Source organism: Lepidochelys olivacea (assembly GCF_965140295.1).
Source record: "Lepidochelys olivacea isolate rLepOli2 genome assembly, chromosome: 11".
In the NCBI taxonomy this organism is placed as follows: Eukaryota; Metazoa; Chordata; order Testudines; family Cheloniidae; genus Lepidochelys; species Lepidochelys olivacea.
Genome location: NC_140421.1, coordinates 29508672 through 29532420, shown reverse-complemented (window position 1 = coordinate 29532420; position 23749 = coordinate 29508672). Strand labels below are relative to the sequence as shown.

The 23749-nt window shown below is 36.9% G+C and overlaps 1 protein-coding gene across 3 annotated transcripts in view; it reads right to left on the bottom strand.

Moving 5' to 3' along the window:
- GALNT13 (polypeptide N-acetylgalactosaminyltransferase 13) overlaps nt 1–23749 on the bottom strand; it is a gene marked incomplete at its 3' end in the record, with an annotated part of 686573 nt that overhangs the window by 150823 nt on the left and 512001 nt on the right. For all 3 annotated transcript variants that reach the window (XM_084642901.1, XM_084642899.1, XM_084642900.1), the window contains 2 exons: nt 15631–15748; nt 928–1108 (listed from right to left, as the gene is read on the bottom strand). In XM_084642901.1, the coding sequence (XP_084499027.1) occupies nt 928–1108; nt 15631–15748 (299 nt within the window). The remainder of the gene's footprint in view (nt 1–927; nt 1109–15630; nt 15749–23749) is intronic.

Here is a 23749-nt window from a genome sequence, read left to right as displayed (position 1 = left end):
CGCTTTAGTACTTATGTCCTTATATTCTTATTTTTGCTATTTTATATGTTTTTGAACCAATAATTAAGTGACTCTTATTGAAAAATGTTGCATGTTTTGTTCATAAGGGAAAAAAATACTGCATATTTACTATCTGTATACTCTGTGATCCCTGTCAGTTGATTGTAAATGTACTTACAAACATTTGTGCAATTATTTTTACATGTTACTGAAATATAAAAATCATAAATACAAGAACATGTTTAAAATACAATATTTTACATACATTACTCATATCTGTTGTACAGGCATTTCAATTTCTGTATGATAAGTTATAGCAAGATATGCATTATCTTAGAATCATTCCTTCATTTCATGATTTTCTTGAAGTTCTTACTCTGGACTAAGTGAAAACATGAGTCTTCTCCTTGACATGCACAGAAGAGAGAAATATTAATGGGAGCTATGCATGTACATCAAATGGAGGAATTAGACTCATGTTTTCACTTTTTAATATTTTGGCTCCCTGATTGCCAGGCCACTGAGTACTGCTATAGTCCAGTGAGCAATGCAGAACAGTTCTAGAGCTGCTCTAACTTGCACCAGTTGCAACTACTTCCAAGGGATCACCAGAATGCAAGACTGATCTGACTACATCCTCTTTTTCTTAGAGTTAATAGAGCCAAAGAACTTTCCCACTGGTTTGAAAATAACATGATAGAAATTATCTCAAACAAGACTTCTTAAGACCTTCAATTTTTTCTAGACTTAAATAGGCAATATTTTTTCTTTAAAAAAAGAATATAGAAGGATTTGACACTTGAGAAGGAGATGCAGAAAGAACTCTAACTATACTCTCCCACGCCTCTCACTCACATACATATATAGGCATATTCATTTTTCAGATAGATCCACATTTCATAAAATGAACACAAAATGATTTCTTACCTGGGGATATTATATAGAAGAAGTCTTTAAACTCATCCATCCAGACCTCTGCTAGTCTCCTGTTGTTCTTGTTGATTACATGTCCGGTGCCACCAGGAAAAGTGTAAGGGGTTGCCTTACGGAACACATGTCCAACATGAGAGCATGTTACAATCTCCAGGGAGCCTCCACACTGCCAAATCTGAAATTAGGCAAAATATTTTAAAACTGTGTATGAAAAGTATCCTGCAAAAATTCTGTTCCAAGAAGCAGCCAGCTCTAAGAAAACATTTGACAGATGACTCCTTATTTTGTTTTTTCATCCCAGAAGTGTATAGAGATTTACACATCAATTTTTAATGTAATTATACAGGTCAAATTTCACTAATGATAAAGTACGTGCAAGACCATAGACTTCTGTCATCTTGTGCAAGCTTACCTGACTTGTAGACTCAGCCCTATCATTTTAGACACACACACACACACACACACACTTTTTCGAGCACCCTACATTATAAATGGTGTAATTATGCTATGCACTAATATTCAATTCAGGATGTCAGTTCTTTTCTTTGTAATGATTTTGAGTTTCCAAGAATTTCATTCTGCAATTCATAGCGTTTTATAACAATAGAAAAGAGCATTGGTAATTTTTACTGGCATCGTGTTTTTTTGGCTATTTAGAAGATGGTACAATGGTCCTTGACTGTAATATTATAGGTATAGATATGCATATACACAGTCACCATGGCCATCATCCTGCTACATACATGAAGCACTAGGCCCAAATGTATGCTCTTTGGCTCCAAAACCAGTCCCTATCTGTGGTGAGATAGGCAGCTCTGCTACCATAGACTAGCAAGAAGAAACCTATACACACAAAAGAAAATCTGATAATCTCCATGCAATGGAAATTACTGGTTTACTTAAGTCCTGGAGCCAAATTCTACATTCAGTTACATCAGTGTAATTCCACTTATTTCAGTGGGATTGCACTGGTATAACTGAGGGCAAATTTTGGCCTCATGCTTTCAATAGTCCATCAGACCTGCAGACGTAATTACACTGAACAGCAGCAAGTTCTCACAAAACAAGATCCACCTGCAGGACCAAAGTAATTTTAAAGTTCCAGGACTATACATAGGTTAGCGTATTATATGCTCTTGCCTGTAATCTTGCTGTTCCTCCCCAGTCTCCATGCAGGCGACTTGGGGAGATAATAAATTCTTCCTGTCTGTCTCCTTCTGCTTCCCAGCAATGTCTCTGGAGCTGCCAATGAGCCAAAATTAGGGCATCAGCTCTCAATGACTCATGTATGTTCCTATTTAAAATGTTAACTTTTTAATATTAGAATCTAATAACCTAATATTTGATTCTGTGCAATAGACCTCAATGAGAACAGTCCAACAAATCAGATTTTTCCCCTTTCTACTTCTTGTCTTTTTTGGCTACCGAATAGTAAAAAAAGCACTGGAAAAATTCAGAAGTCTTTAACATCTCTTTCTGGGGACTCAGAATTCACTCCTACGTTTCAGCATCCAGTAGCCCTGTAATTTGGTAAAAAAAATATTCCACGCGGGTCACAGACCTTGCCGACCGATTTTGAAACTGTTATTCACAGAAGCATGGAGTGGGGGGAAATGAAGGGCAAGGATGTATCAACAGAAACTTATCTGCAACCTTCAGTATGTAGTGCTACTGCCGCTGAATAATCTGGACTGACATGATTCCAGAAATGGCGCGAGTTTAGTGGGGTCACCATTCCAATGTAGACGTTTCACTCTATCTACTAGTTACCTCTGCATAAATCGGTGAGGTGGTTACTACACGTATACTTTTCAGTTTTTCACCTCACAATGCACTTAATCATATCCCTCAGAACTACTCCCTTCTCTATGTTACCTATATTATGTAGTTTCTTTGGGGCTCATACTTAATTGACATTCATTCCCTTTTTTGCTGTAAGCAAAGAGAGCGGCCACCGTCGAACCCATCCACCTTCTACGTCCCCTGACAGTATAGTTTATGAAGTCAATTTACAGCACTTCCTGATCACTAAAAAAAAAAAAAAAAAAAAAAATACAAAAACTTTCTGGCATCTTTGACATGAAAACTGTTACATTTTTGGATTTAGTACTCCTTGAAATAGACATAACATTTAAGAATGAACTGTATGAATAGAAATGTTGTTGCCATAGTAACAATATAGCTCTTATTTAATTAAAGCTAAACTCTTTTGTATAATTTCATTAGTATGCTAATGAACGTATTCTGGTGGGATTAACAATGACAACAACAAAACATTCTTGCGTTTAACATCTTGTGTTTTATATTCAGTGACAATTAGTCAGTATAGATGAAACTTCAAGCTGACATACTACAGAACAGTTGCTAACTTTTTTAAAAAAGGGAATTAAATTTACATTACTGTATATATTTACAAACCATCACCAAAACAATATATTTCATGTATTTCAACATTATGCCTCTCATTAAGCAACAACACTGAGATACTTCTCTAGTATCAGATTTTCCATTCCTCCCCCTGCTGATTATACTGTCCATCAGGAAATTCCCAAAATATTTGTTTTAAATTTATACTACTAACTTTTGCTCCTGATACAACCTCCTCTCCAGTAAACTTGTTACAGGACTACAGAGGTGTCTAGATGCCATGGTGAAGAACAGCATTTTAACCTTTCAGTCTTTTTTTTTTTTTTTTTTTTTTTGTAAACTGCTTTTAAGCATTCATAGGGAAATTGACTACTATTAAAAATGTAGTATTTAAACTATATGGAATCTGTGTAGACATGACCAAAACTGGGGTGACAAGCAACCTGTTAATATTTTGTTTTGATCACTGGTTAGTCATATAACTGCACATGAACACACCTTTGAGTTGGAAACAAGTATGGTATTTATGTGCAATTATATGACTAGCAATTGAACTCTGCTTCACAATACAGCAATTATATTTTGCTGACTAGCTACAATTCCTTTTAACTTACTGTATAGCAGGCCTTTAATTCAATTTTTTTTCTGGGAGTGCTGGAATTTGTATTCTACAGCTTCCTTCAAGTGAGGGCATGTAAAAATGTAATAGGAGAGAGTCTATTCTTGAATTTGTTGTTGTTATCAATCCTATTAATGCCTTGCCTCCATTACTGTAGTATCTAAGTTCCACACAATCTTTTAAAGTATATTTATCCCCACAACATCGTTGTGAGGTAGGGAAGTACTATTATCCCAGAATCTTTTAAACGAGAACTGACTATTGTATTAACAGTGAGAACTGACTGGATCAATAAGTTAATCCATTTATTAATGTTTGAATATTGGTGACATCATAGCAGAATTTTCAGAAGCCTTCATGAGCCATCACTAATTTTGAACGCTTAGCAGCGACCTTTCACTGATCTGCCGCATACCATCCATCCATCCACCCACTTGCTACTCATCCCCTACTATGAAGGCCCTTCACCATTCCTTCCATAACAATTTTCTCAAGGTTATTTCCATCTCTGTGCCTAATGTGACCAAAGTTTTTATGTTTGTATCTGTTGATTTCCGACATCAGGGTTTGCTTCTCTCCAACAACATTTCTAATATAGGCATTCATTCTTTTTTTTCCCATCCAAGAGATATACAAGAGTCTTCACCAAAACATTTCAAAAGCTTCAGTTTTCTTCTTATCAGCAGCATTAACTTCCCACTATGCACATCCACAAATTGCTATGGAAAAAGTTAGCCTTTTCACCAGTCACACCTTTGTACATTTTGAGATGTCATGGTTTTTCCACACTTTCTTAAGGAAGGTCAGCCCAGGTGGTCTTCTGATTTCTTTGGAACTGCTGCCTCGGTTGTATAAATATGATCCCAGATAATTAAATTCACACCTCTATAGCTTGTCCATTAATTGTAATGTCTGCTTGCATCCTGTTTTTGTTAGTCATGTTTTGTAATGGCAAGATGCTATAAACAGTACAGTTTAAGGCTAGGAGGGGAGTAAAGTCCAAAATCAAGAGTCCTCAACTGAGACATCCCTGCTGCTGGTGTCAAAGAACATCTAAGCCAAACTCACCTGCGTGCTAGTGTAAGAAGTGACCTTTCAGATGTTTAAAGATAATCACAAACACCATGAACGGTACTGGGAAGCAAATAAGAATCCAATGCAAAAAACTTTGTCTACTGTTATATGCTCATCGCTGCCTCACCTCCTCTTGAGAGGCAGACAGCTAGATTCCACACTGCCTGAAGCCTCTTGTGGTCTACAATATAGCACTATAGTGTTTCATCCTGAAGGTGACAAACGTGTGAACGACAGTGGTAATGCCCATATTAGGAATGACTGCAGTTGCATAGATGATAAAAGACATTTTGGGCCAAAGCTGCTAAGTGAGAACAGCACGGGACCAAAGCATCCCAGAATACAAACCAATTTGATAAAAGATGTGCACATCTTGCTGATAAATGATGGAGATCCTGACTTATCCCACCACTTCGTGTTTTCTCCTTCCACAAAGCTTCATTTCTGTCTTGTCAATACCAAGTCAAAGCAAGATCACTTACATTCAGGTCCCTGTGTATACACACCAGCAAACAATCTATGGATGCCCAGAAGTGAAATATCTCCTACAACCATTTGTCCTTTAGAGCATAAATTACTCTGATCTATTTAAAAGAAGTCACATGATTTGATTCCATTTTTTAAACTACCCTTATAGTTGCTGAGAACAACAATGATACTATTGGTCTTTGTACTGACTATTGCACTGCAGGTAGAATATCCAGGTCTGACAGTATAATCATATTTAGGCTGCTATAGAATTCTCCAACAGTTACCATGGATACTTAAACTTGACAATTTAATAAAAATTCAGTAGATATTTGATGTCTGGTAGATCACACTGGGGCAAGCAAGGCACAGTCAGCTTCTTACTGCCAAATACTCATCTGTTGATACAGCTGCTTTACGAATTGACCATTCTAATTTCCAACCTTTTAAAACAGAATCATATGACTGAAAACAACGGAGGTTATTAGAAATAACACGTCTTAATTGTTGGTGAGAGCCTCATTCTTGAAGTCACAACTCTTCTGCATGCTTAATTTCTCTTTTCATGGTGAAAAAGGCATTTTAGGTTAAGATTTCAAGAGATCCGGATAATGAAAACATTTTATATGCATCAGTAATCTGTTTCACAGGATTTTAGAAAGGGAAATTAATACTTTTTTTTTTTACTTGAACATGTTTATCAGAGCATGTATTGATGGTTCAATTAGATCATTCATCAATCACAGTTTACACACAGGCATTGAAATCACAGTACAAAAAGAGATGTTTTCCATCACATGAAAATGACTATAATCAACACAAGAAACAGCTGCTTTGATAAGGAAATATGTAGAAAATTTATTTGAAAATAGCCATTAATAATAATAATTAAAATATGCTGTAATAATGAAATTAGCTATTTCAATGTCCTTTTGATACTTCCAGCTAACTTTTCACAAAAATGAATCTGAGGATGAAGTATAGATAGTGGTGCACAAATTTACTTTTAGAATAGAGCTTAGGTGCACAAACCTTATTGCATGCCCAAAGGAAAGAGCAAAAATAAGTGGGAGTCCTGAGTTCAGGGATGTATATTAAAGCATGTAAGCACATGTTCAGTGCGTTCTGGGTACAAAACTGTGCTCCTAAAATTAGTCAGCAGAGTTGAACACTTATGGAATATTGAAAAACCCTTTGGGCTAGTTTTTTAGAATGACTGTTTGACAGGTAATTAGAGAATCAAAATTACACAAACACTTAAAATAATTTTCAGTGTCACCATCTACTTTAGTTTTACTTCTGAAAAGTAAGCATGCATGCAACTTTTCCAGCCTCACTACGAGTTACACTGGCTCACATTATTTTGTCCATAATTATATAGTGCAGCTTAGGTCTTTTCGACAGCTAAATCAGTGACTGTGCCTAAAATAGTGTATTTAAACATTTAAATCACCTGTGTAATCACTGCAATTTTTCAGGTGCAAAAATGAAGACTCAGATAAAGTCAGATTAAGGATCTGGAATTAATAATCCTTTCTGCACATTGGAATAAGCATTACCCACATTAGTCAATGGTTGTATCAGGAAAGCAAAATCCAGTAAAGTGGTGCAAGCTAAGAAGTAACATATAAAAGAGCCTGAACACGGTACAGCTGTCAGACATGTCCTTGGGCATCTGAACAGTGGTCATGTGTTTTTCAGTGTTTGCCATAGTTAGGCATATAGTAAATGGGGTGGGTTTTGGTTACTCAGACCCCCTTACTGTTTTTCTGGAAAAGGCTCTATTCTGCAGTGCTGTGTGGCTGTTGCATAGTGATTTTGATGACTGCTATAATGTGAGAGAGGTATTACCCAAGTAACACAACTGAATTAAACATGCTTTCCCCTCATTGATTTATTTGGATTTCTACAATAATAAAAAAGGTGTCTGTACAAATCTCTAGGCACACACAATACTAGGCACAAAAACAAGATTAAAGAATATCTTATTCTCAACACAGTATGAGTTTAATTTTCTTTAGCCTTGACATGCGCCATTTTTCTAAAGAACAACCCATTTTCTGGCTTAAACTCCCTATTTAATGCTCCACTCACCTCAGAAAAGCCCACCTCTTGCTATTTAAGGCTCCTTTTCCACTATGAGGGGGCTCTGGGCATTCCCTTATGAAAAAAAAAACCCTACAGAACTGAATAAAAAATGAAAAATATTTGAAACATCCTGTAGAATTTAAGGGAAATAAATCCTTGCTATAGAAACTCCCTAGAATGGATTTTTAAAAAATCCAAAGAAAGAACGTAATATAGAATAAGATCCTAACAGGCTTTAGAGTAATTCCTATAAAACTCTATTAAGTGTCTTCAAAACACTGGAGGTTTCATCCTTACTAAATTGCTTAGAACTTTTTAAGAAAGGTCTCAATTATGCACTTCGGCTAGTTACACTATTTAGGTGCTTAATTACACTCACCTAACTGGTTAAAAAATCTTTTACACCACTGGACTATTTACTCCTGAATGGCTAAATGTTCCACTTTATTTTTATATGGTGCAGTGAGCAAAGTGAAAAATTAGCAACTCCCAAGCCTTCACTGTATGCAATCCTCTTGTAACTATAGCATGTTGTTTTACAGCATAAGGCATTTAGTGAAAGATGAATGTGACAACTCGTGATGTGTATACTGCTTTGTTAAATCAGTATCAGAAAGCTATACAGGAGACAGGTGGGTAAAGCTGTAGGCATAAACTGTACACTACAGCAGAGAGACAGAGGGATAGATTTAGAGATATTTTCTTTTGTTAGACTAAAGTTCTTTATTCTGTGTTAAAGGAGATATTGCATCATATTTTGCCAAATTGCCATTGTTCTATGACTTGCTACAAATAAAATCATTAAAGAGAAAGTACCAAAGATCAGTAGCACAGCTAAACGATTATATTGATTTATTTGAAAATACAAAAGTCATATTTAGTAACTTGCATTACCATTATCTTGTGGAATATTTTATGTGGAGTTGTGTGACTGTTTTCCCAACAGAATACCTACACATTTCATTATGTATCATTAATCTGTATTATCTGAGCTAAGCCTTGTATTGTTACTGCAAGTAATAAGGGAAATAGGATGGCTCCAATCTGTATTTTTGTGGAAATGAAAACTTTGTGGAACCATTCCATTTGCACACATTCACTCCACAGCTCAAGGATCTCTGTGCAGTGCAAATAACTCCAGCTGGGTAATTCAATGTACTAAATATTAATGTCTACTGATTACACTCCTAAGCCTTTTCTGAAGTGATGAAAACACTAGTCCCAGTTCCTCATCCATCAGGATAAAAGCAGGTTATTGAATACTGATGCACCTTCTTGAAGCCAGTTGAATAACAGAGAAATCAGCTTACAAATTAGCTGTAATATCTAGTCTAGATTTACTGTGGACAAAGTATTGAGTGAGAAAGAAGCCATATAGTCCAATTAATCCATTTAATATTTGTGCTTATAGATGATGCCATCTTCACCAGGAAGTGGGTGGACAGGCAATGGGACTCAAGAAAGCAGTTGTAGACATCAGCCCAAAAGACAATTGTAGTCTGCAAAACTTTTATAAATAACCATTAGAGGAGATATTTAGTGATCCTGATCCTTTTGTGTTTGCATTCCTAGGGTGGTGCCTTCTTAGTCAGAAATGACACCAAGAATGCACAGTTTGTTCTTGTGATTTGGGAAGTGAAGGACCCTCAGGGTACCCTTTCCCTCTCAACTCGAACATTGGATGAAAAGAGAGAGAGGTATTAGAAGATCTGAGAGATGTTAACAATGCCAGTTGTGGCTGACTCCTACTCACAAGACTTTTCTCAATTAAATGTTTGGTTTTGAAGTTTTTCGAGGACAACACAGGCTCCTGCAGCAAACTTCCTGCTTTACTATCATGTTCATCATGCTTCTGGTTGGTACACACACACATATCTTTGACTCTCTTGGGACAGAACAATAATTAGTCTATCTTTGATTTCCTGCAGCTTTTGAAAAATGTTCTTATCCACCACAATTTTGTTTTTGAAGTTTTGCTGATAATTAATACATGTTGAGCTTCAACGGGAGCTAAAGCCAGTCTTTGGTAACAAAAAGTCTGCTAAGGGAATATGCCCACATCCTACCCTTCAGAATAATTAACTTTCAAGTGGTCTTGTTTCCATTTTAGGCTCTATGGGATCATTTTCTGACAAAGAAACATTAAGGAAACTGTTTTGCCAAGGCACCTTTGAGATTGAAATCTCTATGCCAAGAAAAGCAATGTAGTGCATGCTTGCTCTCATAGAATGATACAACCATTACTTTAATGATGTCTCAAGTGCACAGTAACGAACAAACTAAAAAAAAACAACCCCAAAATATAAGTGCTCCTTTCATCTGAGAAGTGTTTTTATTAGAGTACAATCTGCATACTATGGAGTGCATTATTGCATTAATAAAATTTGTCTCTCTCTTCAAATAGTTTTCTAACATCTTGACTCCTTCATCTGTACATTGTGGCAACCTTTTGTTCATTCAGATCTAAAAAAGAAATCAGCTTGGCCACCTCAAACATGGCCGTAGGGACTCTTTTTCTAGAGGAGGGATTCCAACATAGCCACGATGTTATAACCAATTGGTACAAGCATGAATAAGTCAAATGAACTGTTAGAATTCTCCAAGTCTATGGCAGAAAGGGAAACAATGGATGGCAGTAAGAGATTACCATTGGTAAATTATGAAGGATGTTCATTCAGGAGAAAAAGACGCACACACAAAAGAGTATTAACCCCCTTGAGGCTGTAGGAAAATAGTGAAGTAACAAGAAAATCATGTCAAGCATCTATCAAACCAAGAGTCCCAAAAGTACATTTGCACTAGGACTCTACATTTTTTGTTCATTTTGCACCAATGCAACTCAGACCACGGTTAGATGAGGCAATGATAAAAATGCCTGAATGTGCTATATTAGTGCTTCCACTGATGCTAGCACCAGTGGAGCTGAACTGGGGCTGGAGAAAGTGAAAAATGTTGACAAGCCCTCGAAGTTTGCCATCTATTTCCAAAATGTATTACATGCTGCATCAATCGGAGCTTATAAAGATGAAGCATAACAGGATAATATGCACAGTGACAAAATTATCTTGAGTGTAAAAACTCTTCTACGCAAAAGGGAATGGATGCGCTTTATGAAAGAACAGACCAACAGATTCCCAGTTCTGTAACTGACAGGTAACAGTTGGTAGGTGTCAATGGGCACCTATTATTATCATATTTTGCATCTGAAGAATTAACAGGCATGAGTCAGCACAAGGTTAACTAGTCTCTCCTTGTGTTGCAGAATGAATGACCATACCTTCATATGTACTAGCATACACCTTTCTAAGTGTATATGAGTTGAGGTAGTCCCAAGACTTACAAATCTTATCCATTCTTAACTTCAAAAGGAAAAAAAACACTTTATTTTTCAAACTTGTCTTGATTATTGGTAAAGCAGGTCAAAAAATTTCTAAGTTTCAATTTTTTGACAAGAGAGAAAGAGAGAGAGAGAAAAGGGGATAAACGTTTTGGAAAAAAAATTTCACGAACATTTCCCCAAAATTTCAACCCATTTTAAGCATGTGCTTACATGCTTTCCTGAATGGAGTGTTTGACTTCGTTTGGACTACTCAATACTTAAATTCTTTCACTGAAGCTATGTTGATTTACCCCAGCTGAGTATCTGGCCCTCAGAGTGTAACTCTTTTTGAGTTATACCTATGAAAACAAAAAGGTAGCCAGAATTTTGTTTTTTTCATATCCAGAAAATTGTATATTTCTAACCTTTCCTGACTCCAGAAGAGCTGAAATGATTTTTATTATTTAACTTATAAATGTTTACCTTCAGGTAAACAGCCTCTAAAACATCTGCCCCCAAAGTGACTGTTTTGTTATGATCTTAGATCTGACTTCTCCTTTCTTAAGCCTTTCATTTTCCTCCCTGTCTTTGTGGAGACAAATTCTCTTATGCATCCGATGAAGTGAGCTGTAGCTTACGAAAGCTTATGCTCAAATAAATTTGTTAGTCTCTAAGGTGCCACAAGTACTCCTTTTCTTTTTGCGAATACAGACTAACACGGCTGCTACTCTGAAACCTGTTAAATATATATATGTAACTCTGATTTGGGGCCTGATCCTTTTGAAGCCCATTGTTTTCAGTCCCTTTTGTCAGAGAGATGGACAGACATTGTAATCTGATTTTCAAAGGTAATGAGTATCCCCAGATCCTATTTAGTTCAAGTGCTCAGCATTTCTGAAAACGTCCTATTGTTTGAACATACCATGCTCACCTCTTTGTAATCATCCAATTATTGTTCTTCATAAAAAAAATTCTATGGAGCTTGCTTCCCCTCCAATGTGGCAATATAGGAGTATAAAAGGGATATACAGGGCTAGTGAAGATTTATCCCCTAAATTTATTCATAAGAGTGATGCCACAGAATGTCCATCATGGGGCAATAGGATAAAAAGGGATTGTTTGGTGGTAGGTTTTGAACCACTTACCATTAACTTTTAGATGCTAGCTAAAACTAAGCTCTGGGACATGTATTCCAAAAATAACAACATAATTAAATAGTATGACACCAACTGGTAAAAGCCAGAAAATTCTAACTTTGGATTGACGCTCCACCTTTTCATTAGGTTGTGCATCTGTTTTCAGCTTTAAGTGGGGATTCCAATCACAATTTTTAATTTCTTAGATTCTGATAGCAAGTGTGTCATCATTAACATTATTCAAGCCTACTGCTTATTATGTGTTGGTAACTATTCACAGACCAAAAATAACTCAATGGCAGGCACCTGTAGGTCTTGAGATACCCAGAATATAGTTTTACATTCAGCATAAATTCCTCAAACAATAACATGAGGAGTCTATAATCAGAAGCTTGCAAGAGGAGAACCTATATAGAATTCTGAAAACTTCCTCGACAAAACTACATCCTGGTGGAATTCTCTAGAGGGAAAGTCCACCACAGATTTGAGAGACACAATGTGCCAACACATATTACTGCTAGATGACACAAACGCTTCAGATTATGAAATATTCTTTTAAGAAAATGAACAAACATTCACCACTATCCCTGGCTAGTTGTCTTCACAGACAGGCCAAGCATTTCACAGATGAGGAGACTAAACTTCGCTCTCACCATAAAAGGTAATCCCTCCAGAACAGATAGAGAGAGGCACATTACTGAGCTAACATAAGTGAAGGTTTTGTTGTCTCTTACCATACTGTGCTCATTTTGTGACTAAATACTGATTCAAGCCACCATAAGTATCAGTCTGGCATCTTCCAGAAAAAAAAACACTTGCATAAAATAAATACTGTAAACCTTGGTACCATTAGACAAGGCCTCACCTGCTGGTACCCGTACCATGGTAGCTACATCACTAGTTTTGAACAGAGCTGGTCAAAAAGTACAGAAAACGTCATAGAAAAAAACTGAAACTAGAAATGTTTTCACCAGCTTTAGTTTTTAATTTGTTCCCATTGGTATTTTATCAATCAATTCCTGCTTGAGGTCTAAAAACTTTGTTTTAATTAGGTCACACTTTGCCTTCTTTTAAAATGTAAAGGCTCTGAATACCGAGAAATAGCATAGTATTAATGCTTTCCATTTCCATGGTAATCTCATTGCATTGAAAACATATTATTTTATTTCTATTCTTGATACCTTGCTCTCATTAGTTTGTTCTTACTTTTCAAACTGGTGATTTTTCTTGAAGTTTAAATGTCTTCTGAAGTAAGACATGAAATAGCTTTTCCTAATGTGATGCCTGGAGAGTTCATCAGAAAATTCATAAGCTTATTTTGCCCAGTTTTAATGAGTAAGGAATATAGCTCTGTTTGCGAAGCACCCTCTTCTCCTTACTACCAGTGCATCTTTTAAAACTAGCACTTGCGTTACTGCCCTTGACCATTTCAAATATTCTGGAGTGGCATTTTTAATCTGAATTTGGAATTTAGTGTCTAATGAAATAGTCCCACAATTTATATACCATGGGCCAAATGCTGAGGTCTTTACTTAGACCAATTCCTATTAACTTCCCTGAATGGGAGCAAAATACAAATTGAGCAAGGACCTCAGGATTTGATGGTATATGTCTAAAGAAAGTATTAAAAGGGGGAAAAAATGCTATAAACTGATGCTCTGCTCTCCAGAGAATGGAATATTCTAAGACCAGCCAACTCACATCACAAACCTAAACACACAGGGTGAAATCCTGGCCCTATTGAAGTCAATGGGAGTTTTGCCCTGGCCCCATTGAAGTCAGTGCGGCCAGGATTTCACCTCATAGGTAGTCATGTTCTTTAAAACAATTCTCAGTTTAAATAGGGTTATATTTCCCTAGGGACATCTGTTAGGGAAAGAGTTATTGACTAGTGCACTATGGTTCAAAGCAGCTAAATCCTCGGAGTTCTTGACCTCTGTCTGGGTAAATACCACAGGAATACCCCAACTGCCTGCCAGGGAGCTGGGAAAGGCAAGGCAAGGTAGAATCAGCAGAGGATGGAGACCACCATTTTTAAGACATTAAACCCCTAGGAGCAAGTTTTTAAAATATAGGGCCCTGATTCAGGTAAGCACACACTAAGTCTATCTTTATTGAAACTGGTTCTTAAGTATGTGCTTAAAGCTAAATATATGTGTATGTGCTGTCCTGAATTGAATACTACACTTTTCTTGAGAGGTAACAGGAGACAAAAAATGCTTTTATCAAATGTCTAGGATTAGAGCTTTAAGGAGTTAGATGCTGCGAGATGAGGGGCAAGCAATTTTTCCAGGTTTCCCTCTTGACAGACATTACAAAGAGATCCATGGAGAGAATCTTCCTGAATAACAGGACAGAGTCCCTCTCAAAGACAATGGATGAAATACCCTGAAAATAGAACTTCAATAGGTAGAGCCCTGCAAATCTGCAGATATCCACAAAAATGGTCTGTGGATCAGATGCAGACACAAATTTTGTAACTAGAGCCCTGCAAATCCGAGTATCCGTGGACCACTTTTGCGAATTGGATGCGGACACAAATTTTGTATCCATGGAAGGCTCTAACAATAGGCTGTTCCTGGACAATTATAGACTATTGTGTCCAGGTTCACTGGGACATGGTTTAATTTACATCAAAAACTTTAGTTTTAAAATGCTTATCATAAGTCACAGACATTCATTTACTTTTATACCCAGCAAAAAGTGAACTGAATTAACAGGTACATTTGAACACATGCGCGCGCACATATACACACAGTATTGTACATCTGATACTTTAAAGCAAAAACACTCAAGGCAAAAGAAGTTTAGGAAAAAAGTCTCTATCCTTCTACTTCACTGAACAATAACAATGTATGCTTTCACTGTGTAGTTAAGATACTGCAAAGCCTCAGCTGATTTCTTCTAAAAGTAATAATAATGTCTGCTTGCGTTTTATGCGTAGAAAAGGGGTTTATTTAGTTTTATTTTGCGAACTACTTTGCCTTGTAAAGATTGCAATACATCATATAATATTAAGTCATTTTTCACATCCTTCCTAATCATTTATTCATCAAAGCCCCACTTTTCCAATCTTCATTTGATTTTAAAAGATAATTTATAAAACAAATGCATTTCATTTTATTCTTGTCAGGGGCAATATGCTGATAGAAATCAAGTCACTATTCTGCAGGATATTGAATTCCTTAGAGGGTAGGGCTCTCATATGTAAAAACAATAGAAATCCCAGTCATAGCTTGCAAATCCATGAGAATATACATAGTTGAAAGCTTCTGTTGAAAAGCATTGCAGTATTGAAAATCCAACTCACTTCTTTACTTAATTTATGTCAATTGGCATCCCTACTGTTTCAATGAAAGCCCTGGGTTTTTAATATAAATATATTAGTAAACCTTATGATAACTTTAAAATCATTATCTAAAAATCTTTCAGAACAAAGATAAATGTTGCATGCAGTTGAAAAAGAGCCCCTGAAACACTACCACGAGGCATCTCTAGTTATTTTTAGAATTTTAAATTAATCCAGAACTTGCATTTTAGCTAAAACAAAAGTGCCTCATCTGCAATGTACATGTCATTATAGTATAACTGTTGGTTGTCAGAAAATGAAGTAAAATGGGAATTACCCTAAAAGACATTTCAAGATTCTCGCCACCCCAGATATCCATTCCTGCATCGTAAGTTCCTATCTCTTCAAAGTAGTTTCTGTCAATAGAAAATAGGCCACCAGCCATAGTAGGGGTCCTAGTTGAAAACAAACAGAAACAAAAAAAGAAAGAAAAAAAAGAAAAATACCTTTTGAAAGACACTGAAATTTAATAAAATGATACTATAGCACATATGCCTCCAGATCTTTTGAATATAAAATATATTCTAAGTACATTAATGAAAATATATAAAATAATAATATGGTTTAGAATTTCTACAGCTCTACTCCAGCTGTGGGCCAAATAATGCAGTTCTTATTCAGGCAAAACTCCCACTGACAACAGGAGTTTTACTGAGGAAGAACTGCAGCATCACTCTGTACGTGAAATTCCACTTAATATGATGCACCTAAAAAAATAATCAATTTAAATGGATGGAATATTGGCCTTTTGCATCTGGAATAGCAGTTTAAATCCAATCTGAAATGCTTAGTGAAGAGTTTAATGCCTTTAGCTCTTTCCTTAGAGAGAGACGCTAAACGTTCATAAAATTACCAGGCATAATCTCCCTTAACAGGATTATAAATCTTTACAACAGGCAAATCCAATCAGAGTGCAAATTCACTATGAGTAAAAATATCCTGTTTCCCTGGAAAGATTTTTTAGAGTTTAAATCTACATTAATGACAAATGTTTATCTGAGATAATAGAAACATACATTATTGAAACGGTACTAATTTCAGGCTTCACGGACACTTGGCTTTGGGCTTCTCTTCCCATCAGAATAAAGGCTGAGATAATTTCATAATCAATGCTTTCATTAGTGCATCTATAGTACTGTCAACCTAAATACTAGTGCACAGCTAAGGGTGGGGGGGGGGAGGACAGAACTAGCTAGCATGGAATCTAAGTTAAAACTTGACCCTACAAACATGGCTATGCAGAACTTTAGTCATATGTTCTAGTATTTATGTTCTATATTCTCCCTCACTGAAAAATTGGCCCTCCACACTTTAGTTAATCTATTTGTAAATTCCTTAGGGCAGGATTGTAACCTGTTCTTACAACACCATACAAGGGAATAAGAAGGTGCAAGGCTCTGCGTTAATCCTCTGCATGGGTTATCTACATGGTGGGGCAGTGTGGGAAGGAGAGCAACTATTGTGGAAATGCTATTCCACTATTGTATAGGTGAGCAGGCAGGGGGTGGGGAGATTGGCAGGGTGTTCGCTCTGACCCTCTCCTGCAATCCACTAGTCAGCAGATTCGAGTCAGTGTGGAGGCTACTGGTATAGACCAATAGCAGATTACTTCCCTCCAGTACAAAAGGGAAGGCAGAGAGCAAATGATGGCAACTAATTCTCTGATCTGCTCTGATGGTGTAGCTAAGCCCTGCCCCTTACTGAAGGCAAGTTCTAATGTTACATTCTAGTAATGTAACCCTTTCATATTTAAGGTGCTGATGTGACAAGGCACTTAAGCTTGAGCTTAACTTTAAGCAGCCCCATTAAAGTAATGAGGTCTTATGTGCTTTGCTGGATAAGAACTGAGCACAAAAAAATTAGAACTACTATTAATTAGGGACTGGTGTTCAAATTTGGAAATTGAATAGTGGTTTTATCCTCAGAATTAAGAACAATTACAAAATGAATGACACTTAATTAGTGTTTAATTTTGAAACTAATCTTTTCTATTACTCTGTATACAAATAAGTATATAGACGCACATACAAACAGCTTTATTATTGAGCCGAGTCAATAATTTAGTAATTCATAATTAATTTATTCGGCAATTTTTCTTTTATACAATGGATTATTTGTAAAGATTGAATATCAGATACTCAAGTACAATGTTTAAAATTTGTAGTTTCCTCCTTGTCTTTTGTCAGCTATGTCACAGGCTTCTCTTCCCTGAATGGATAAGCAATGCAACTTCCAACACAAATACCTGTGTGTGTGAATTTAAAATTCAGTTTCCATGAATGCTTGTGAATGTGACATTGCAGTTGGCTTTGTGAAAATGTGGATGTCAATTTGATTGCTCAAATGAGCATAGCTCAACAGAATTCATTCAATAATATGGGTGAGTATTCAGGGAAATTGTTTGCCTTACTCATCCAACTCTATTCAACCACATATATTTATACATAGACAAATATCTGGAAACACATACACCCTTGTGCACACCGAGGGACCTCTTCCACTGTTATTTTAGCACCAGCACAACTTCACTGGTGTTTGATAACATTGGGAGCACTAGTGTGCATTAGCCACCTCTTTCTAACCGTTCCGGTGGTAAAGAAAGCTGGCTACTGGTCTACACTAGCACTCCCGCCATTGCTAGCACCAGCGAAGCTACACTAATAAGAGATTTCCTTGAAATCCTCCATGTTACTCTATGGTATCAGCTGTATATGTCATACAAAATATATGTATAGGTACATAGTGTATAACTGACCATATTAAACATAACTGTGCCAGTAATAACCTCTCATTTAGCAATATATTTAATGAATCAAGGAATTTGCCTTTGCATAATTATTTCCTCTTCTGCCAGAGTTTACTATCATAACTCCTAATAAGATAGCATAGTTCAGTGAAGAGCAACCAAATGATATGGAACCTCTGCATTTACCTACATTTAATAGGTCTGTTTTTCTCCCCATGCTCTCTACACTGTAAACTCAGATAATTAACTGTCTGTCATTTCAATATACTTGAGCCTTTCTAGGTCTCAAAGCTGCTTAACTGCCCTCAATCTTGCTATATTTCTGCCACAAGTAATATCATTGACCCTCTGAGCTATAATGAGGAACAATAATGAAACTGAACAGATGGTAATGATTTTTGGCTATGGTCCCCTACCTGATTGGGGCATTTCATTGTACGATATCGTAATACTATAGGTGAGTATCATCAAGCAGGAGAAGAAACAAAAAGTCTTGCAATTTGTATACACTTCTTCACTTTATATTTTGGAGAGTGCTTACCAATTTAAAATATTAGCTTTAAATGACAATTATATTAGTGGTTAGTTAAAGATCTCTATTTCTGAGTGAAACCACTACACTGAAACCTAAAATCACTGTTTGCTGGGCTTTATTTACATATATGAAACTTCATCAACTTCGGATTCATCAAGAGATCACCAAGATTCACAAATGTTTTGCACAAACCTGAATGTTGCAATGCATGAACAAATGTGGGCCAGCATATGAGCTCTGTTTTGCAAACACACATATAGAAGACTATCTTACTAAAATGAGTAGTCCCATTGATTTCACATAAGTAGAGTTACTCATCTGTGCACGGGATTGCAGTATCAAGCCCCGGTGTTCTGCATCAAAATCATGTAAAAATTTTCATTTCTGCAGATTAGTTGTGAAAGCAGGTGACTCTTGGCAGTTTCAACTGAGTTTTACTTCGAGATTTGTGGGGCTTCTGAATGATGGCGGGGTTGTGGGTGTAAGCAATATTCACCTCAATCCTTACAAACTGAAACTACTGAGTATTGTACAGGTGTACTGTAAAATTTACATACACATCAATAAAGGGGTTACCTAAATAAAACATGACAGCCAAAACTATCATCAACTATGTAAATTGAACTTGTTACCTAAAAAATTGCTGTGCAGCTGTCATTATAAAAACAACTAAAATAGTGATAATAGAAAGAATAAAGTCCTATTGATCCTTGTTGAAATTCAGCTGCTGCCACTGTATGATTATCAATTTTTGCCCCAAATGGCCCCCTCAAGGATTGAACTCACAACCCTGGGTTTAGCAGGCCAATGCTCAAACCACTGAGCTAGTGCATTGTGTGTGTTAGGTGTTGATTGTTTAAGAGTAAAGGTAGTATATTATGATTTTATTTTTCTGGTCTTATTTGGTTTGGTCTTTTCTGGTCTTATTTGGCTTTTTTGGTTTGTTCAGTTTTTGCCAACCCACTGAGATAGACCAGGGAAGAAGATCTGGCTCCTTGATGCTGGGTAAAAGGAGCAACACAGCATAAAAGTACCCTAAAAACCCCATATCCTGATGAGGGACAATTAGTCAATGCAGGGCCAGTGGAAGACTGCCCCCCAATGATCACCTCGCAAGCTAGGGCATCGGGACAGAGAGGCATGCTGGTGGGGAGGCTGCAGAGATTCCAGGCAGCACTGTGGCCACTAGGGGAGCTGCCAAAAATTAGATAAGGCCTCCAGGGCTGTCCAAGTTATGTTGGGAGTCTCCTCAAGCCCTGGAGCAGCCTAGAACGGGGAGGGAGGAAAGGTGGCTTAAAGCTGCCCTACGCCCCCCTGCTCCTGGCTGTGAAATCTGTGCTGTACCTTTCAGAAGAGCAGCACAGAGTACTACCCATTATATTTAACACTGGCTTCAAGAATTCTAAGAGGCAATTAATGAGTTTCATATTTTTACACTGACAAGATGGGTGAAATTGTATCTTTTACTGAAACAACTTCTCCTGGACAAAGAGACAAGCTTTCAAGCTTCTTCTGCAGACCTCTGGAGAGGAGCTCTGTGTCAGCTTGAAGCTTGCCTCTTTCTCCAGGAGAAGTTGGCTGAAAAAAAGATATTACTACATCCAACGTGTTTTTCTAACATACTGGGACCAACTTGGTTACAACAACTAGGGTGACCAGATGTCCCGATTTTATAGGGACAGTCACGATTTTTGGGTCTATTTCTTATATAGGCTCCTATTACCCCCCCTTCCCCACCACACTTGCTGTCTGGTCACCCTAACAACAACACTGCATACAACATATTTTACAGTCGTAAATTGCATGACTCACATTTCGCAACATGAGGGACTGCATGAGGGAATATGGACAAGTCATCATTTTCCATGATTCTAGGAATTATGAATGAGACATAAAGCTTTTTGTTCCAAAGTCAACGTTCATGACCTTTTCAGTCCAATGAACAGTCCTTTTCATCTTATGGCCGTGCCACTCTATGCCATATGATTTGGTGGTCTCAGTCCAATTATTAATGAGAAGGTGTCCACAACCCAAAAAACAGAACTATAGTTTCACCAACTAGCATCCTTGTTGACTGCCTCAACAGACAGCCAAAAGTGAAAACTATATACCACCTTAAGGTATGTAAGATAAATAAGGACATTATATGTAATCTGGAATAAGGATTCTATTTATATAGGTTTTTATTAGTATCAGACATCGTCCAGTTGTTGGAATGGAGAATGAGAAAGGGATAAACAAGGTATGCTCCCTACTTTCTGTATATGTTAGTTCTCTTATTTTTATTCATAGTAGTTGGCATAATAATAAAATGCTTAGGAAGAAAGCAAAAACGTCGAAATAAAGAGTGACTCAATAGATTTTAGCACCTAGTGAACTGAGCTTTTAAGAAAGGATGGTGAATATGGTGACATCCAGTAAAGATGTACTGGCGTGGACAGCTTTAACATGCACAGCACAAAAACATCTGGTATGAAGACACAAGCTGTGTTTAAACTGTTCTCAGCACAGACAGTATTCTGTTGCCTGAAGGTTGATAATATGTTGGCACGCTGACAGAAGGAGGAATGAATTTTCTCAAACACACCGTGAGCACTGCAGAGTACAAATAGTATGCAAAGCTATTTAAAGGAAAATATTAAGGAAGTAGTTCTGCTTAGCAAGAGTATGTGATTTGGTTAACCCTCTCCTTCATCATTTGTGCAGTGGTGGGATACAACAACCTGACAAAGGTGCACGGTTCAAAATTCCCTGTGGTGTTTGTTACTCCATTTTAATTAGTCACAGATAGTTGTTGGCTTGATGCCTGTAATTAGTTACATGAAGCTCTGATTTGTACTTTTTCCATTTTGTTATCTAGAGCTAAAAAAGAATAGTGGTTTGGAAATTACTATAACTGCCCCTCAAACATGCTCCCATTGTCTTTTGATTTCAGAACTCCTTCTAATGTCCGGTACATCCTTTCAGCCAATGGCTGCTAGTTTTATAACCACCACATTGGTTGCAATCATCAGTGGAGTGAAACCAATGGCTGTCAGAGAAAATGTTGGAAGACAAAGGTATAGACATGGTGTAATGCATGCAATGTGGCTGTAGTCTAAAGCCTGATGGCTGGAGAAGGCTACAGAGGGCCATATTTGATCACACCTCCCACTTGTAGGGCAGAAGATCTACATATCAATGCGTCCTCCAGCCACACCCCTTCCATTTTTCAAGCACAGCCATGAAGGGAGCTTAGTTGGAGAAGAGTTCTGTGGCTTTTCTCCTCTTATGTGCCCCTGGCATCTAGCCACCCTCTCTCTCATTACATAGCTTAACCCCACTGGTTCTGTAGCCTGAGCAATCTCTGTACTCATGGAAGAGGGAACTGTGTATGACACTATGTGTATGTATAAAAATAAAGCATTTGGAAAAGGTCCAATAATCTATTGCAGCTCTACTGGGCCTAAAGTTATTCCAGTGAAAGTCAATGGGAGTTTTGCTATTTACTTAAATGGGAGCAGGATAAGAACTTTGGAGTTAAATAGAAGCTTAATTAAGAGATATTGATTGACAGTCCTTACAACTTATTCTATTTCAGATAAACAAAGCACCCTTTTAAAGGAAGTGTCCTGCAGTAACTTCCACAGGCTGCCTGGGCCCAGACAATATTTGCAATGCTTGTCTAAACTACTTTGTCTCTGGAAATCAATCTACTCTTGGGGATTTCCTCTCTCTCTCGCACCCTCCCCCCCTCCCTTTTTCCTCTTCGCTCTGTAATTTCAGCCACAGATTTTCTGTTGGTGTTGTGGTGCTTTTGTTACAGACTAAAATAATTACATCTGTGGAAAAAAATAGATAACAACCAAGCCTGAGAAAAATCCAGCTAATTCTTCTTGAACTTTAGAAAAGGTTCTGATTCATTTCTCTGTTTGAATTTTGGTAGAAAGTTGGTTGGTTCTTATTATTATCCAAAAATGTTTCTTTGTCCCAGTGCAAACCTATAACCTTTACCTCACTCCCCAGCTGAAAGAGAAATAAAGAATTTGTTTGGAATCATGAACAAAGTAACACAGCTTAGTAGATAGTGTAGAGGACAGCAGGTTGAGTGAGCTGGATTCTATTCCAGGCTGGCTGTGTGGTTTTAGGCAGGTCACTTACCACCTATAAACTGGAGATGGTATCCACCTTTGTAAAAGTGCTAAGAGTTCTTAGGATGAAATGCACCATTTAAGTGCAAAATTATTATTGGAGGAGATAATATACTATGGTGACCTTATAAAAACCTAGATAGGTAGACTTCTTGACTATGGTGAGGAGGAAGCAGGAAAGGAAACAAGGACACTGGAGCAGTATTTTGGAAACAAAGAAGAAAAATATGGGATCAAAACAACAGGGACACATTTGTGAAGAACAGTGACAGCAGTGACTGTACATCAGATCAGGATATTTTAAATTTGCTGTAACTGAATTCTGAATCTTTGTTTGCTACACTAAGCATCATTATTTAATATAAAATAAGAGACTTATGAATTCCCACAGCTACTATTCATTGCAGGTGATTTTTTTTTAAAAGCTATCTGACTGAGCTTCTTTTTCAGTTATAGTTTACACTAAGAAAGTTCTCTTTACAACTGTATTGGATGACAATTATCTGTAGGCTTTTACAAAAGTCATTGAATTAATTAACCATTTGCTATAAATTCTAGAAACTTCAGCAATGGCAGATATTTCTGTTGCTTCACCTCTTCAATCATCTTACAGAATTAAATTTCATGAAACAGTTTCTTGTAATTTCTAGGGCAAACAAAGCAAGTGAGTCTAGTGCTTATTTCCATCGACTGAAGAAAAAGAACCAGATAAATTCTACTGCTTAGAGTTTACAGTAAATTTCACATTCAGCGTATCAGGATTAATATACACAAAATACAAGATGACTGAGCTCTGTTAAGACTCATCTTCATGAGCAAGTTGAGTGACTTATGAGTGAATTATCCAGATCTTTCTTACTAAAGGTGGTAAAGGTCTTTACAAAGCATCCCATATTTTTTACTGGAGTGTATACATGTTGCTACTGAATATAAAAAGGGAAAGGTAAGTGTTGATCAATATTGACTTATTATAGATAATAAATAC